The 16,606-nt window shown below is 37.6% G+C and overlaps 4 protein-coding genes across 6 annotated transcripts; 2 read left to right on the top strand and 2 right to left on the bottom strand.

The window, feature by feature from the left end:
* Positions 1-1,586: 1,586 nt before the first annotated feature.
* Positions 1,587-4,368, bottom strand: LOC110760165 (nucleotide-sugar uncharacterized transporter 2-like). The gene is made up of 7 exons (XM_088254338.1): positions 4,042-4,368; positions 3,276-3,427; positions 2,909-3,117; positions 2,721-2,814; positions 2,419-2,585; positions 2,128-2,298; positions 1,587-2,036 (listed from the first exon to the last, which is right to left on the bottom strand). Exons 1-7 carry the CDS (start codon positions 4,118-4,120, stop codon positions 1,745-1,747), a joined length of 1,164 nt encoding a protein of 387 aa, XP_088110464.1. The 5' UTR covers positions 4,121-4,368; the 3' UTR covers positions 1,587-1,744.
* A 1,324-nt stretch (positions 4,369-5,692) lies between these two features.
* LOC110760164 (coiled-coil protein) lies at positions 5,693-8,909 on the bottom strand. Of its 3 annotated transcripts, none has more exons than XM_021962378.2 (5): positions 8,497-8,909; positions 7,116-7,764; positions 6,724-6,870; positions 6,210-6,434; positions 5,693-6,077 (listed from the first exon to the last, which is right to left on the bottom strand). In XM_021962378.2, exons 2-5 carry the CDS (start codon positions 7,751-7,753, stop codon positions 5,834-5,836), a joined length of 1,254 nt encoding a protein of 417 aa, XP_021818070.1. In that variant the 5' UTR covers positions 7,754-7,764; positions 8,497-8,909; the 3' UTR covers positions 5,693-5,833. The 3 variants fall into 3 exon arrangements, with proteins under 3 accessions (XP_021818070.1, XP_021818069.1, XP_021818068.1); XM_021962377.2 differs by having other exon boundaries at positions 7,116-7,758; positions 8,497-8,908; XM_021962376.2 differs by having other exon boundaries at positions 7,116-7,735; positions 8,497-8,908.
* Positions 8,910-9,591: 682 nt separating this feature from the next.
* Positions 9,592-12,751, top strand: ABCG26 (ABC-2 type transporter family protein). The gene is made up of 9 exons (XM_021962390.2): positions 9,592-9,885; positions 9,993-10,276; positions 10,370-10,525; positions 10,621-10,804; positions 10,903-11,187; positions 11,273-11,557; positions 11,631-11,915; positions 12,004-12,111; positions 12,268-12,751. Exons 1-9 carry the CDS (start codon positions 9,679-9,681, stop codon positions 12,535-12,537), a joined length of 2,064 nt encoding a protein of 687 aa, XP_021818082.1. The 5' UTR covers positions 9,592-9,678; the 3' UTR covers positions 12,538-12,751.
* Positions 12,752-13,479: 728 nt separating this feature from the next.
* On the top strand, positions 13,480-16,406 carry LOC110760128 (transmembrane protein C9orf5 protein). The gene is made up of 2 exons (XM_021962322.2): positions 13,480-15,583; positions 15,990-16,406. Exons 1-2 carry the CDS (start codon positions 13,730-13,732, stop codon positions 16,086-16,088), a joined length of 1,953 nt encoding a protein of 650 aa, XP_021818014.1. The 5' UTR covers positions 13,480-13,729; the 3' UTR covers positions 16,089-16,406.
* Positions 16,407-16,606: the final 200 nt, after the last annotated feature.

The following is a 16,606-nucleotide window of genomic DNA, read 5'->3' as shown; positions in this document are numbered from 1 at the left end:
TGGAACTTTTTATTTGTAACAACAACAAAAACTATTGGGAAAAAGGAGAAACAAATGTTCAGAGACTATCGATATTGAAGGTATATGATATATGAGATGTACAATAACAGCAACTATTGGGAAGATAAGAGATCATACATATATGAAAGCATAGTAGAAAAAGAGGCGATTTTTTTACTTCCACTTGACAAGCACACACATTCAAAGATTGGAAAGCGTGGAGTACTTTCAAAGTTTCTAGGGTTGACATAAGATTTGTTAGGGCCTTTTGTATTTATACTTACCACTTTAAATTCTAATGAAATCGGGCAACTCATTAATTCCTTCAAAATAAATGACTTTTTGAATACACCTAAATTTGGTTTGACTTCTAAAAAGTCATAATTGAAAACACCTAGATTTCGATGTATTTTTTTTATAATCAATTGAAATATGAATTGAATACACCCAAACTTTTACAAACTCTTTTAAAATCTTAATTGAATACATCTAGATTTTTAAACTCTTTTAAACTCTTTTAAACTCTTAATTGAATACACCATGTGGAACTCAAAACCTCTCTTGTTCCTTTTATCAAGCCACTGTCACTTTGAAATTCATAAGGGACTATCGAAGTACACTGGATATATAACACATCTTCTGAGGATCGAGTTAAACTGGGAATCTGATATCTGGTATGTTTTGAGTGTAAATATGAAATGCTGCCCAGACATTTTTGGAATATCATCTTGACCATCTGAAGTTGAAAGAAGATAGGTTTGGGTTTTTCCATGGTTCATCTTTTATTGTCTTTTGCTTTCCTCATCTATTCTGTAGCGCCTAGCCTCTTAGTAATTTTTTTTTTTTCAAAAAGAAAAATCCCTTGGTTGGAAATGAGTATTTAGCTTTGAAACTTAGTAATTCCTTTAAGATGTTATAGGAGAAGTAAGAGAAGAGGATGATAGAGTAGAGGTGGGATTTTCCAATTTTTCCTTTCTGATGTCTCACCTGTATATTAATGATAGCAAAGAATGTCGTATTATACGGTTGTAATTGGTCTATGAGAATTGGCTTCTCTGTTTGGTTTCATTTAACAATTGTTTTTCGCTACCAAAAATTGCAAGAAAGTACGGAAAAAAAAGAAGGAAGGAAGAGTACTCGTTTCTTAATGGCTATCATTTTAAAACTAAAATTTACCAGAAAATGAAAAAAATTAGATGGCAACATACTTTTCTCAGTATGCGGATGAGCTTTTAGCGATTGGTGTTTCTCTTCCCCTAAAAGACGGAAAAAAACTCAAGATTAAACAAATCCATCATGAATAATGCATTAAAGGGTCGAGGGGAGGATAAAATTTATGTGAAGACATGTTCTTAGGCTCAAGAGAGGCTTCCATCTGATATTCACATTTTATTGATTAATAATATAATCACTTAAAGGTGGACCTCACCAATTTTTGCTTTCTGATGTCTCACCTGTTTAGTATGACAGAGAATGTTGAATCATAGTTGTAACTGGTATGCAATGTAACTTAAGTGGTTAATGACCATTTCATGTGTTCGATTTCCGCCTCACGATATCACTTGCATACAGAAAAAAAGTTGTAATTGGTGTAAGAGAATTTCCTTTTCTATTTTGTTTCATTTGACAACTGCATGAGTAAAAATGGTTTGTAAGCCTGCTTGGTTTAGAGTTTAGACAACAGTAGTTGCTGTATCTTCTCTACATCTCAAACACACAAAAATGGTTTGTAAGCCTGCTTGGTTCACACAGCAGTTGTGGGGTTGGTGGTATCCTCTACATCTGACTCTACACTTTCTTCGTCGGTGGCTTTTGGTTTTAATGTCGGTAAGCTTTGCTTTGGGAGCTGCATGCTCACATTGTCTTGCGACTTTTGCAGGTTTAGTGATGTGTAAACAGACATTCCACAGAGGGCTGCAAGAGCCCCGCAAATGCTCACAAAACCAGGATCCGAATTAAATATAAGATAGCCCCCTAGTAGTATCACACAAGTCTTGAACTGTCCAAGAACAACATGTGAAGTCGCTGAGGTTGCCCTGCATAAACAGAACAAGAACTAGCCACTTCAAGTCTGTTCCAGTGAGGTAAAATGAGGTACAAAAGTTGTCTTTGTGACAAGAGACTCACCCAAGTGCCAAAGCTCCAGACCATTGGAGGAGAAAACCAAGGAGTGCTGATATAAGAATGGCTGTTGTGTTGTTGAAATCCCATTGGAAAAGTAAAACTCCTGGTGGATCCAACCATGGCATCAGAGCTAGTAGGAAGAATATTGTGACTGGGGTTGTCTTCCACATCAGCCTACACTTCCACATCAGAAACTGTCATTCTTTCTTTCTTATAGGGTATATTATTTGACCGATTTGCTTCACTAAACATATTTAAGGAGGAAGTATTTAAAGAAAGAACTCTAATTCTTACGCGAGCGCCGTCCAATTGGCTTGCTGTTGCAGATTAGACCATAAGATTTTGTTTATGGCACTTGGGACTATCCATGCAATTGCAATTAAAGCACCGAACACATTGAACTCCACGTCTGTTACGGTTGCTATTGCCACACCTGCTGAGACAACAGCTAGAGCCAAAACCTGCACAACCATGACTTCCGATGATTATCTGCATAGAGATAGGAAATCGAAACGAGAACAGAAGTATGGTTCTTTGAACCTGAAAAAAGGTACGAAGATTAGCAAAAGAAACGGGGCAAAAGTATTTTGACTCACCTTGTTAAAAGAAATGGTTTTCCTGAAGAGAATGAACTCAGCAGAAACAATGGTAGGAGTGACAGCAATTTTAGCCATCTGGTAGAAGCCAACACTGCAACAAGCAGAAAGGTGAGGAAGCCGAACAATGCATGTTTGTAACAAGTTAGTACTACATACAAGATGAAAGAAAGCTAGCAAGGAAGGACCTGTTATGCTTTAGGCTTGTATTGGCAAGACCTGAGGCAAAAGCCATGACAGCACCTAAGGAGAAGATAGAAGAGAAAGGAGTAGTTTTAGACGGAGGAGCAACTGGAAGAATTGAAAGTGTCTTGAAAATGGCAAGAAGCAACCATGATGTCACATAATGGATCAATGTGAGAAAGATTGGGAACTTAAATCCAACTCTCCCCATTACCTGGAAGCAGAAATGCAACTTGAGCATAAGATTGTTAAACAAAATGATTAAAATCAAATGGAAAATATTCCCAACAAAAAATCTTATGGACATTGTAAAATTGCTAAAGCATACTAACTAAAAAAAAGAAGGTAAGAAGAGAAGGACAAGGCTCTGACTAGTTTGTTTGCCAGGATAATCCCCACAGAGACAATGAAATTGAAGGTCATAGCCACGACTGGCCCACAAAACCGTTGCTGTTGGCGCTTGGCGCCTTCTGACGTTCGAATTTCATTGTAGATAGAACCTCTGAGTTCTTCCAGTGCTCGACCTGATAATTAGGAATGTCAGAACTACAAGAACCTGAAGAAGTAGAAAAGATAATTTTCATTTTGTGATTTCCAAAAGGGTTTAATACACACACATTTTCCTTGCTTCTATCTATTTAACTAATTTGCTTAACGAAATTGAAAACACAACATCAAGAAATAGCATATTGCTTTGGTGAGCCCTGCAGATTGTTTCAGTATTCACATGGACTGAGAAAAGAAACAATTTCTTGTGTACTATCAAACAAATCAAAGCATTCAGGCAATAAAACCTCTTTTATTGATTTATTTATATCTAATAAAAACTTGAAGCTATCCAAATTATCTTGGTACAAAATAAATCAGAAAAACCATTGTAGTTGCAGCACAAACAGAATGAACCAAGTTCAGCTTCAACAACTCCACAAGCAATACGTATCATTGATACGGTGTCAAAAAGGAAAACCCAGATACCCAGAAAACAGTGTTCATATTTTCACTCAATAAAAGAACACAAAATTAAAGAGAAGCCATAGCCACAGTACATTACAAAACCGAGCCAATCAAAAAAGAAATATAATCATATAATGATAATGGTGATGATGCAGCAGGTCACAGAATGCATGTGTTGTCAAACCTGCTTCTCCTGCATCACTGTCTTTTCGTTTCACAAACTTCTTAACTTCGTTTCCCACCAATGAATCCAACAGCCCCATATGCCAATGATCTAACAGAGGCACCAATCAACGGGATCACGTAGCCCTCAAAATCATCAGCAAAGCAAAAAGCAACCCATTAAAAACCAGTTATCCACAGAAGATGAAAAAGCTTCTTTGAATGTTGTGAAGGAGGAGAAACTAAGTTGCATTGCATTAGAGTCCTTCAATCCTACAAACACTCAAAAGACTGTTTTTTTTTCTTCTTCTTCTTTCTTTTTGATAATGGAATTAATAATGTACAACAAAATAATAATAATAATAATAATGAATATTGAAGAAAAAGGGGTTTGTTACGTTTTAGGACATCTTGCTTAGTTTGCAATGTTTGTGAGCTCCAAGGTGGGGAGACAGGCGGGTGAGAATAACAGTCTTGATGGGTGTAGAACTACCAATTGATGTAGGTTACCTGGGAAGTTAAGGAAACATGAAAGAGATTTGTACGATCAAAGAAATAGTCAAAGATTCAAGTACATGTGCTTGAGTCACCGCCAAGTAGTGAGAGCGATGGAGTGATCATAATCTCATGGCCTAAAGTATACGTTAGATATTATGGATATTAACAAACTATAGGCATCTTCATATAAATATTAATTTGGTATAGCTAGCTTCACCTACAAATCATTAAATCCTAATCATGTAAACTATTATTAAAAGCAGCAGAGGTCCATTAGTTAATTAACTAATTAATGGGTCTTTCTAAAATAATATAAAAGTTTAGTTAGAAATAGTTTGCAATAAGTTACGTGCAAAAGGAAAATGGTATCTTTTAATTTAAGCCAAATATGAATCTTTTGGATAGATGATAAATCATTTCCCTTTCTCCATAAATGCAACTATGGCGGTATCTCAAACCAATCACACATTGTCATGCTTTTTAATTTTTTTTACATGACAATGCATGATTGGCCTTGCCATTTTTATACAAATTATAAACCTTCTCGCATGTCTGGATAACTATGAGTTATTAATTAGTGTATAATCTTCTGTAAGATTCATATCAATCGATGATTGTCAACCACTCTAGATATCTGAATTGCGTGACACTATCCAAATTGCTACTGCCATACGATTTCGAGCCAAACATAGATCCAAATACAATGAAAGTGAGATGCTGCCATCCTAAAAAAACTGAAGTTCCAACAGAACTACTTATACGTTGATCTGTCCCTACTTCTTCTGCTTTCCCAACCACCAAAGCGTAAGTAGTTAGAAAACAAATGCAGCAACAGCTTCAAATTTGACGCTGCACCTTACTTGTGGGCCGCAGACAATTTTGGGCAATTGGTACCATGCAAAAAGTTATTGTGCCTGGTGAAATTCAGTGCCCTAATTTTATGTTTTAATTCTTATTTTTGAAATTATGACTGGGGCGGCTCATGTCTGATTCAGGTTCGTTGGGTTGGTACTTGCCCTGGCTTTGGGCCTCTATAAAAAACTTAGTTGCAAACAAGTTCTAAGAAGTAAATACGAGTCATTCTATAGTGAGGGTCTTATCCGAAGCCCTTGCAGTAATATCTCTTAACACAAATTACTTGGTAATCTTACTTTCCTGAAGGGATATATGACAGTAGGCACAAATATTTCTTTCCTCTTGATAAATGAGTACAACAAAGTGAATTTTACTGTGTATAAATTCAAATGTGAGAAACCATGACCGAAATAATGTATATCAACGCTTGAAAGAATAAATTATGGTCACAAGGAGTTCACTTATTTATCATGGAGACATTTCTCTAGGTACTCATTTTCCCTCATAATGGCATCAAGATCAGCTTGTAGTTTCTCCACATTTAAGCTTCGTGAGCCCATGGCCATCTGCTTCTTTTCATGTTCGGCCACTTCTCGTCGTATTCTATCATTTCCCAGGATTTTCTCACGAATTTGTTCGAAAGTCTCGTGGATGCTAGTGAGAAGCCTATAAGCCTGCTTCCCTACTGCGTCTTTCTTTGCTTCCCTGCAAGTAAGGTACACATGCCCCTCAGATAACAATAGTTGGAGTTTGAATTACAAAGCGAAGGGTGATGGACCAAATCATAACCAAGTCTTTTTTTAAGGCAACACTTTATGGGTCAAAGAAATTTTGTACCTGAACACCATTTCATCTACAACCGCATACGTTCGATGAAGACGTTCTTGGATAGAATTACTCTCTAACTGAAGCTCCCTGGTGTCTTTTAAGATCTGCTCTATGTCAGCTTCTTGCTTCCGACTGTTCTTTGTGATCTCCTGGACCCTTTCAACATAGGATCTTCTTGATTCCAGTTTTGGCTGCTTCACTAGATCCATAGAAAGTTTAGAAAGTTCCTCCTCCCTACCAAATGATAAAGACATCACCCGTAAGCAGGCAACAAAAGTTATGAAATTAATTAACATGAGAAAGAAACAATCAACCTATATCACCCTTTATTCTTGGGGATCTTTAATGCAATCTATAAAAATGTTTTCTTTTTCCCCTCCATATTGTAACTTGTAATGAAATATGTTCTTTTGTAAAAACTAAACAGTACCAAACTAAATCATGAATCACAGAAGTTCTGGAGACAGTAGGAGCGTAGAGAACATGGCCCAGAAAATTCATTCATTTCATTCCAGAAAAATACCTTTTTTGAACTGCAGATAAGATGGATTCCTTTTCCAGTTCAAGATTTTTCAGCTTTTGGAGCTTTTCCTGAGCATCTGGGTTGTTTGCATACAGAGACTCCTCAAGACTTTTCTTTTTCTCTTCTAAACGCTTTCTGACTACTTCCCTGCAAAAAATAATTGGTAACGGATGAAAAACCAATAGCATACATACATATATGCTGACAAAGGTAGTACCTTTTCAAATGTCTATATCTTGTGCATGCACACATATGCTTTTAAAGTGCAGTGTCTTCTAAACGTATATTTTAGTGCCCATGCTCATTAAGTAGGAAAGCGCCTCTAGAAGGATGTTGCAAAGTGCAAAACAATTAACTTTGCATGAAAAATTAAATAAAGATTGATATCTTACCACTCTGACTTTAATTCTCCAAGGTGATGCTTTCGAACATCCACTTGCTCATTAAATTTCGCAAGGTAAAATTCAATGGGATGATGGATGTCAAATGCCATATCTGCTGCTTCTTTTAATAATTCTAACTCTTCTTCAAGGTGCTTTAGTTCTGAAGCCTTTGCAGTAACCTCCTCCATGAGCAGTTTCTCCTGATTTTGCAGTTTTTCAGTCGAATGCTTCCTGCTTAATACACTACTCTGTCCGACCTTGTTGAATTCTCCTGTACTAGAGCTGGATACATGATCAACACCGTTTTCATCCAATTTTTGTGGAATAAGATGAGCATCAGCAGACGCGCTGAAAGAGGCATCTTCATCATTAGTATTTGTTAGTTCAGGCAATTTACCATTGAATGTGAGTTTGTCCAATTTGGCTCCGACTTTGTCATAACTAAGATGAGGTCCCTGGTCACCAGTTTTGTGGTCCTCCAAATTGCTTTCAAAGCTGTCTTCTTTCAGTTCCCTTCTATCGTTGACACCCTTGGGACCAGCTTTTCCGCTATCTTCGGATAATTCAGAAAGCCTCTCCATCAAGAATCTTATCAACTTGTACGAGTCCTCTTCAGATGGATACAAGAACTGCCGTAAGCAACACATATAGTCTGTTTCTAAGCATAATTTCAGAACAATAAAAATGAAAAGAACTACAATGAGACGCAAAAAAAAAAAAAACAGTGCACGTAGAAATTCAAATCAAATGAGAAGCAATCTCACACAATTCATACATTCAATTGCATATACTGGGAATTAGCCAGTCATTATACAAATAAACTAAAAGAGAAACTTGCTAGACAGCTTGGAAATTAATCAAGACCGCACATTTAAACACGATTTCGCTTAATCACAACGGTTCCAAGTGACAGTCTGGTTACTCTACAAACAAATGATCCTAAGTGATTCCAAACGCACAGAACGCCGGCCCTGCTTTCCTAAATAGTACAGGGTTACTAGGGTTACTCAATTTGTATGAACTTTAATTAGTAAGAAAAGCATTTTCCTTTAAAAAAAATATAAAAAGAAAAATTATGGTAATTTTGCATTAGCAAAGTTGCTAGCACAGCTACATACCATATTTCGTATAGCTTAAGATCCTCATGTCTATAATTTCTGTGCATATAACAGATACGTATAGTACTATGCAAACACTATATACTTCCAATTCAAAAACACAATTCAAATTCATTCAATTCAGTGATACTGAGCCTAAAAGTTGTTCCAATTCAGTAAATTTAGGTCGGCAAGGTAATGCTATGCTTTCACTTTCTCGCATTTTCTCAGGAAACAAACACCGAAACAAATATCCAAAAAAAATCGAAACTTGTTAACTTTACGATTCTTACCTGGTGGAAACTGAGGTCGGCGAGGTAACCGAGGCTCTTGATCGCGGAAGCGATGTCCGTACAGAGCTTGAACTTGTCGGCAACGGAGGAATCAGGGAGGGAAGTGGGAAACGGCGGCGTTTTGCCGATGAGGTTGAGAGACTGGCCACAGATCGAGACTAAGGTCGCCGGCGTCAGGTCTCGGACCGACGACACGTCGTTTAGGACGCAAACGCCCGAGTTCTCCAACGACTTTAGCAGTATTTCCCGCGATTCTTCCATTTTCATTCAATTTTTATCTTTTTTCGATGGAATTTGATTTTTTTGATGAAATTGAGAGATTTCTGAGCTGTTTGTGCCTTTTTCTTTTTTTCTTTCGGTAAGTATGGCTGTTGACTTCTTGTGTTCTACAACTACAGGTACACGAGCTTCTTTGTTCTGTTCGAAGAACTTGATCCGACGTCGTTCCCTATGCAATTTTTTTTTTTCTTCTTTTCATTTCATTATTATTATTTTTATCATTTTAAATTTGTTCAATTTCTCTTAAGGTTGACATCCTCTCACTTGAAGCTTTGTAAACCCAACTATGTAGTTTTTCAAGTTAAATTTTGACTTAGATGTTTTGAGTTAAGAATTAAACTATTGAGCATTTTACACGGATGGAAAATTTTGCAATTCAAGAGAGGAAGAACCCGTGATTTATACTATAGTTTAATCTTAAATTTTAAAAGAAATTACAAATGATATAAATTATATGTGTATTTATTTTATATCCCTAGCAGTGAAGATTTTATCGTTATTACTTTTTGACAGATTATTGATAGTTAAAAGCCAAATAGACTTGAGAGTATTATTTCTTTGGTTAGAATATGAAGCAATACAAAGTGACTTGCATGTAAGCCTGAAATGAGCTCTCATTCCTAGTCCTAGTCCTAGGGTGCCATAAAGAGCTAATTTTTAGTCATGTCCTTGGCATGTTTACCAAGCAAAGTCAAGAATTGGTTGCAATAAGAATAACAAATAAAAACAAGCTTTTCCATCAAGACCTAAACTAAGCACTGAAAGCATGTGGCTTACCAAACACCACCCTGCCTCAAAACTATATAGGCAAGCTTTTGGTTTGTCACAGTTGATATTCAGCCCCCCCATTAAAAACAGTTTCAGCTTCTTCTACCTTGGTCTCGGGTTTGGCGGTCCGAAAACATGGAGATTAGGAGAGATGATGAGATTGAGGACATCTCAATGTCACCCCCAACAATGGGGTCTATGCAGATTGCAGGGAGCAGTGGCTTTGGTCACAACCTAGAGTTCATGTCTCAAGCATACCTTAGAAACAGGTACTCAGAGATTGACATAGAAGATGAGAGTTCTAATACCAATAAAGATGGGCCTCTTCCAATTTTTCTTAAGGTAGTAATTTGAAAACAAAAAGTTGAATTGAAGTTAGCAAATTTAACAATTTTTTTTTTTCTTCTTCTTTTGCTTATGATCTTCATGTGCTTATATTTACAATGCAGTTTGAAGATGTGGAGTTTAGGGTGAGAAGCAGCAAGGCTTCTAGCAACACAGTGAAAGCAATGGTGTCAAAAGTAGCCTCACAACTCAACATGGAAGATAATTACAAGCAGATATTAAGGGGGATAACAGGAAGCATTGGGCCAGGGGAAATTCTTGCTCTGATGGGACCTTCTGGTAGTGGGAAAACTACTTTACTGAAAGTGATTGGAGGAAGAATACTAGACAATGTCAAAGGCAAAATAACTTACAATGACATCCCATATAATCAAGCTCTTAAGAGGAGGTTAGCCAACTCCATGAAGCTCCTCTCTTTGTTCATGGAAATTTGATTGATATGGTAATGTTGTGTTCTTTCATTTTTGTTTTACCTCAACAGGATTGGATTTGTGACACAAGATGATGTGCTGTTCCCACAATTAACTGTGGAAGAAACTCTAGTTTTCGCTGCCTTTTTGCGGCTTCCAAGCAGCATGAGCCGACAGCAAAAATATGCAAGAGTGGAGATGATTGTTAAGGAGCTTGGTCTTGAAAGGTATATACTATATCTTTAATATTTTCTTTTCCATGGTGAACCTAGAACTTTGTTTCAAGAACTCTTGTCCTAAATTTACTCCCATATGATCATAGATGTCGTCACACACGAATAGGTGGAGGGTTTATCAAAGGCATATCAGGAGGAGAAAGGAAAAGAACCAGTATAGGCTATGAAATTCTTGTTGATCCTTCATTGTTGTTGCTTGATGAACCAACTTCAGGCCTTGATTCTACCTCAGCTAATAGACTTCTTCTGATTCTTCAAGGACTTGCTAAGGTCAAATAGTGAAATGCCATTGTGAAAGAAATGATCCCTGTGAATATTTCCATTGTGGAAGAAGTGCTAATTTAAAAATCACATTTGATGTTCTACAGGGTGGAAGGACAATAATCACAACTATCCACCAACCATCAAGCAGAATGTTTCATTCATTTGACAAACTTTTGCTGATATCAGAAGGTTACCCTGTGTACTATGGAAAGGGTGCAGAGTCTTTGGAGTACTTTTCGTCTTTGAGATTCATCCCGGAAATTCCCATGAATCCTGCAGAGTTCTTGCTTGATTTAGCCACTGGACAAGTTAACGACATTAGTGTTCCTGAAGATCTCGTGGTACCTCAAGGGCAAGGGACCCTCGACTCTGAGAAGGCTGTGGTCAGGGTAAGAACTAGTACTTCAAAATCTCCAGCACCTAAATTCTTTGTATCTTCCTCTCTCTCAACATGTGTTTTTATATTTATGTTAGTACCTACAACTCAAATACAAAACTCAGCTGGAGCCAAAAGAAAAAGAAGAGAATCATGGAACAACGAAAGCACCAGACCACCTTCGAGTAGCTATTCAGGCTAAAAAAGATTGGACAATCACCTGGTGTGAGCAGTTCATGATATTGTTTAAGAGAACATTTAGAGAGAGATGCAGGGACTACTTTGATAAGCTAAGACTGGTTCAAGCGGTTGGAGTTGCAGTCTTGTTGGGTCTTCTTTGGTGGAAATCGAAGACTGACACTGAGGCTCAACTCAGAGATCAGGTAAATTTCAGTGACCCGGGGGTCATAAAATCGAATCAAATATATAAACATCCCAATATAAACTCTTCTGCAGGTCGGCTTAATGTTCTACATCTGCATTTTCTGGACATCTTCATCAATTTTTGGAGCCGTATACGTGTTTCCATTCGAAAAAGTCTTCTTGGTCAAGGAAAGAAAAGCAGACATGTATAGATTAAGCGTATACTACGTGTGCAGCACTCTGTGTGACATGATGGCACATGTATTATATCCCACCTTTTTCATGTTGATTGTGTATTTCATGGCTGGCTTTATAAGAACAGTTCCTTGCTTCTTCCTCACATTGTTTTCCGTATTATTGGTAGCTGTCACAAGCCAAGTAAGTCAAAATTAACAATTCCAACATGAAGTTAATTTAATTCTAGTTTGATGGTTGAATAAAACAGCTTCAATTGTTTCCTAATTAGGGGGCAGGAGAACTGTTTGGAGCTCTAGTTTTGAGTATTAGGAGGGCTGGGATGGTTGCCTCTCTGATACTAATGCTGTTTCTTCTCACTGGAGGCTATTATGTGCAGGTAATCTAATTGAATTTGACCCGAAATCACATTTTCTAGGACAATTTTTAACTTGTGCAAATTTTCTTGCGTTACAAGTAACCTTTTACATTAACATCGGAGTCTTTATATTACACTCACTCTTTCTATGTGACATCATGTTGTTTTGGTTTGCAGCATATACCGAAATTTATGCAGTGGTTGAAGTACTTGTCGTTTATGTACTACGGCTTTCGGCTTCTACTGAAAGTGCAGTATTCTGGTGATCAACTATATGAGTGTGAAAGCAAAGGAGGGTGTAGGTCTCTGCAGAGTTCACCTACATTTGACATGGTAGACTTGAATGGAGGCATGGAAGAAGTATGGATTTTGCTGGCCATGGCAATAAGTTACCGGATATGCGCCTACTTTTGCCTTCGGAGAAGAATTAGTATAAGCAATATGTGAATGTATAATTTCCATTTAGTATGGATACCTTTGAGAAATCAAAGCTCTACTATGTTTCCCAATTGCAGAGGTTCAAATCAAGAGAGGAACTTCGGTGTTGGGTTAAGGGATTGTACTATGATCATCTCCACTTTTTTCACCCAAGCTTTCAAGCAATGAAACTTTTAGCTTGGCAGTGAAAATCAGAAGTAAATAACTGAGTAAGATTAAGGAATATCCGTACTCAGAAGCACAAGTTATATTTGGCCTGTTTCATTGATTTGTGAGATAGCCCACCAATGTCATAAATTTCTATGCAGTCTTTATGTGTTCATCCTTTTGTGCCTTGTTTTATGAGATAGCCGGGCATTGTCTTGGAGTTGCCATTGCATATATCTGGGCAAATAAACTTTAAATCAGCACAAAAGTTTGACAAAATGAGACAATGTTGTTTGAAGTCTCCTTCTTCATTGATACAGAAATTAATTAAAGATTAAGAAGATGATTTAACTCTGGAAACAGGTAATACATTACAAAATGAGCTTCTAAAAGATGATTGAAGAAAGAGTGCCCGGGTGCCCCCTAATTTTACTCAACCTTGGATTTTATTATTGTTAATTTCTAACCCTTTGGATTAAGATATAATTAGAGAAAGTTTTGGACAGGATTAAGTTTATTATCATAAAAGTAAAGTGAAAAAAGTGATGGAGCAATTTGGTCATTGTTCGACGAATATTTTATGAAAATATCTTGTGATTCAATAATACGAGTTACACTTACAACAACTTTACTCTTTTCAGTATCTTCAAAAACAGGCCATCCACAAACTACAAAGCCAGAGGAACAGACACACCCTCATTCATGGTCAAAAGTCCACACGTTTCAGCCTTGCCTGCCCCACCCCACCTGGACTCTCTTCTCTTGGTTCTTATTCTCTCTCTCTCTCTCTCTCTCTCTCTCTCTCTCTCTCTCTCTCTGTCTGTGCTCCATCCACTCAACTGCCCGATTACCCATCTGTCTCTCTCTTGTCTCTCAGTCTTCATTCCATCTGAACTCTGTTTTTCTGAGTTCAGTTCAACACAGCAACAAAAAAAATTCCAACCTTTCCTTCCATATAAATTATAATAAGAAACTCTGTTTTCAGTGACAGTAAAGTGTTAGAGCTTCAAAGATTCGAACTTTGATATAAAGCTCTCTCTCTCTCTCTCTCAAGATGGCTTTAGTGCCATACTCAGACCCAAGCTCTGAAGCAACCTCTGCAAGCCCTGCATGGCAGGACATGTTCCGATCAGCCTCAATTCGAAAATCATCAACCCCTGAGCCCCAGTTGCCTGAACCCCAGGCTCTGCAGAAGGACCCGTCAAAACCCATCGATCCAGATCACAAAACCAACCTCTCCGGCGATCCCCAGGTACGCTTAGCCCTCTACATAACCATGGCTCATGCTGGCCTTGCCTTTACAATTTTTATACTTTACGCTGTGGGCAAGCTCTTAGAGGAATACTTGAGACCAATTCAGTGGGCTGTGCTTTGTTCAATTCCTCTCAGAGGTATACAACAAACCTTTGTGGGATTTTGGTCTGAACCCTTAAGACTTGGCCTCACTGAGACTGTTTTGGCTGTCCCTGTGGCAATATTTCGAGTTTTTGTTGGTACCCTGGTTGAAATTCGAGAAGTTTGTTTCCGGATTTTTCTCCGAAAGCCTAAATCTGAGTACAGAAGGAGGCATCAGAGTGAATTCTCCAAGTTATTAAGGTGGCTGGTATCGTTTTGGATACTTATACTTGCTTATGAGAGAATTGGTGGTGTTGGTTCTCTGGCAATTCTTGGATTAGGCTTTTTGTTTAGTGCCAAAGGTGTTGATTCGACAATGTCGACTGTATCCTCTTTGAGGTGTAGTAGCTTTCGTCGTAGCCCAATTAGCGCCTTTTTCACCCGAAGGATATTGATAAGGTTGAAAACCGTTGTGGCAATTGGGTTGATTTTTGGTATGATTGTGGGATTTTTGGTTGGTGTCACATTCTTTTCATATAAGATTGGAGTTGAGAGTAAAGATGCAGTGATTTCATTGAAATTACATGTTGAAGAGAGCAATTACACGGAGAAGATTGGTATTAAGCAGTGGATGGAGGAGAATGATGTGCCTGGAATGGTGGATAGGTACACTTCCAAGTTGTATGAAACAGTGTCAGACCAGATAGATAGTTTGGCAATGCAGTATAATATGACAGAATTTGCAACTGGGATTAAGCATTTTGTAGTAAGACAGTCTGCCAATTCTTCAGAGCGTTCAACGGCATTAGCTAGCCCATCTCCGTACACAGAAAAACTTCTGAGTTTGAGAAATCGGATCAGTAAGAGGGAATGGGGACATATTTACACAGAGGTTGATGCAATTGTTAGGGAATTAGTAATTACCAGGGAGGATTTAGTTGAGAAGGCAAAAGGATTTGCAATTCGAGGAATGGATGTATCACAACGCATACTTGCTAGTAGTACATCTGTTCTTGGAGGTAGTGCAAAATTTATGTTCTCCGTTGGTAGTTCCATTGTTTCTGGAGCAGCTGAGATTTTCAATTTTGTATCTCAGTTAATGGTATTCTTCTGGGTATTGTATTATCTGATCACATCTGAGTCTGGTGGAGTGACTGAACAAGTGATGAGTATGCTTCCAATTTCAAAGTCTGCGAGGGTTAGATGTGTTGAAGTTCTTGATAATGCTATATCTGGTGTTCTTTTGGCTACAGCTGAGATTGCAATTTTTCAGGGATGTCTCACATGGCTTTTATTAAGACTGTACAAAATACATTTCTTGTACATGTCCACCGTTCTTGCAATCCTCAGCTCTCTGCTGCCAATCTTTCCATCATGGTTTGCAACTATTCCAGCAGCTCTTCAACTGGTACTGGAAGGGAGATATATAGTAGCCATCATCTTGTCCGTTATTCATCTCGTGCTTATGGATTATGGCGCATCTGAAATTCAGGAGGATATACCTGGTCATAGTGAATATCTTACAGGACTTAGCATCCTTGGTGGAATGACCTTGTTCCCATCTGCACTCGAGGTAAATACAATGTTGATGATAACTGTTTTACTTCGGAAAATAAGCCAATTTAAGAGTTGAACTAGTTTCAATTTTGCATCTTTTTAACTGGATTCTAGGAAGTCATCTCGTTGTACAATTCAAAAACTTAGTGGAGTGGGGGTGAGTGGTTTACTTCTTCCTAGTGAACTGACTAAAATAGGGGTAGGAATTCCTAGAAGAGGATATAAGGTCATTTTTGTCATCAGTGGAGGAGATTATGAAACAACAGTGTTGAAAACATTCTTCATTGCTTAGGGGAGGTTCACATAATATTGACAATCAGATATCTTAAGTTTCATACATTTGATCACATCACATAAACTTTGCATTCAACTTGGTCATCACGATCTTAAGCTAATCTTCTTATTTCTTGTGTTGTTCTCAGGGTGCAATTATGGGTCCCCTCATAACTACAGTTGTGATTGCGCTTAAGGATTTGTACGTGGAATTTGTTCTGGATGAACCGAAGAATAAAGTTGAGTAGAGAGCATGCTTGTCTGATTTCCTCACCAGTTTCTATTTATTTGTTTGCAGCTTAATCTGAACTGCAAGCACATTATTCTTTGCCAGTCTGTTGTGAGTGCTTTCCCCCACTCACATGGTGTGTTAATTCATTGTATCTTAATATGAAACAGGCTGTTGTGAGTTCTTTTTGCATTTGTATTTTTTGTATAGTAAGATGAGTTCATTTATGGTATCTCTCTTCCTCATTCGATGTAAGATTAGATTGGTGGCTGTAATTTGTATCCTATCAATTGTTGGCAGTGAAATGAAAATTTGTAGATTTTCTCCTTGTGTGTTACTCTAGTACCAAATTAGCTGTCAATAAGCAACTTTCTTGTAATATCTTATTTTTGTTGTTTACAAACCATACATTGCGGCTTTGGTAATTCAAAATCTAAAGTCCATTACAGTGCTATTATGCATTGCTTCAGTCGATCTGCAAATTGAGTGCAACAAAAAGCTCCGGATAGTCACATTGCTTTACCAGCACTTTCACTT

Source organism: Prunus avium, chromosome 6 (assembly GCF_965620075.1).
Source record: "Prunus avium chromosome 6, drPruAviu1.hap1.1, whole genome shotgun sequence".
NCBI lineage: Eukaryota > Viridiplantae > Streptophyta > Magnoliopsida > Rosales > Rosaceae > Prunus > Prunus avium.
The sequence above is the reverse complement of the archived record's forward strand: the minus strand, read 5'-3'. Positions and strand labels throughout refer to the sequence as shown.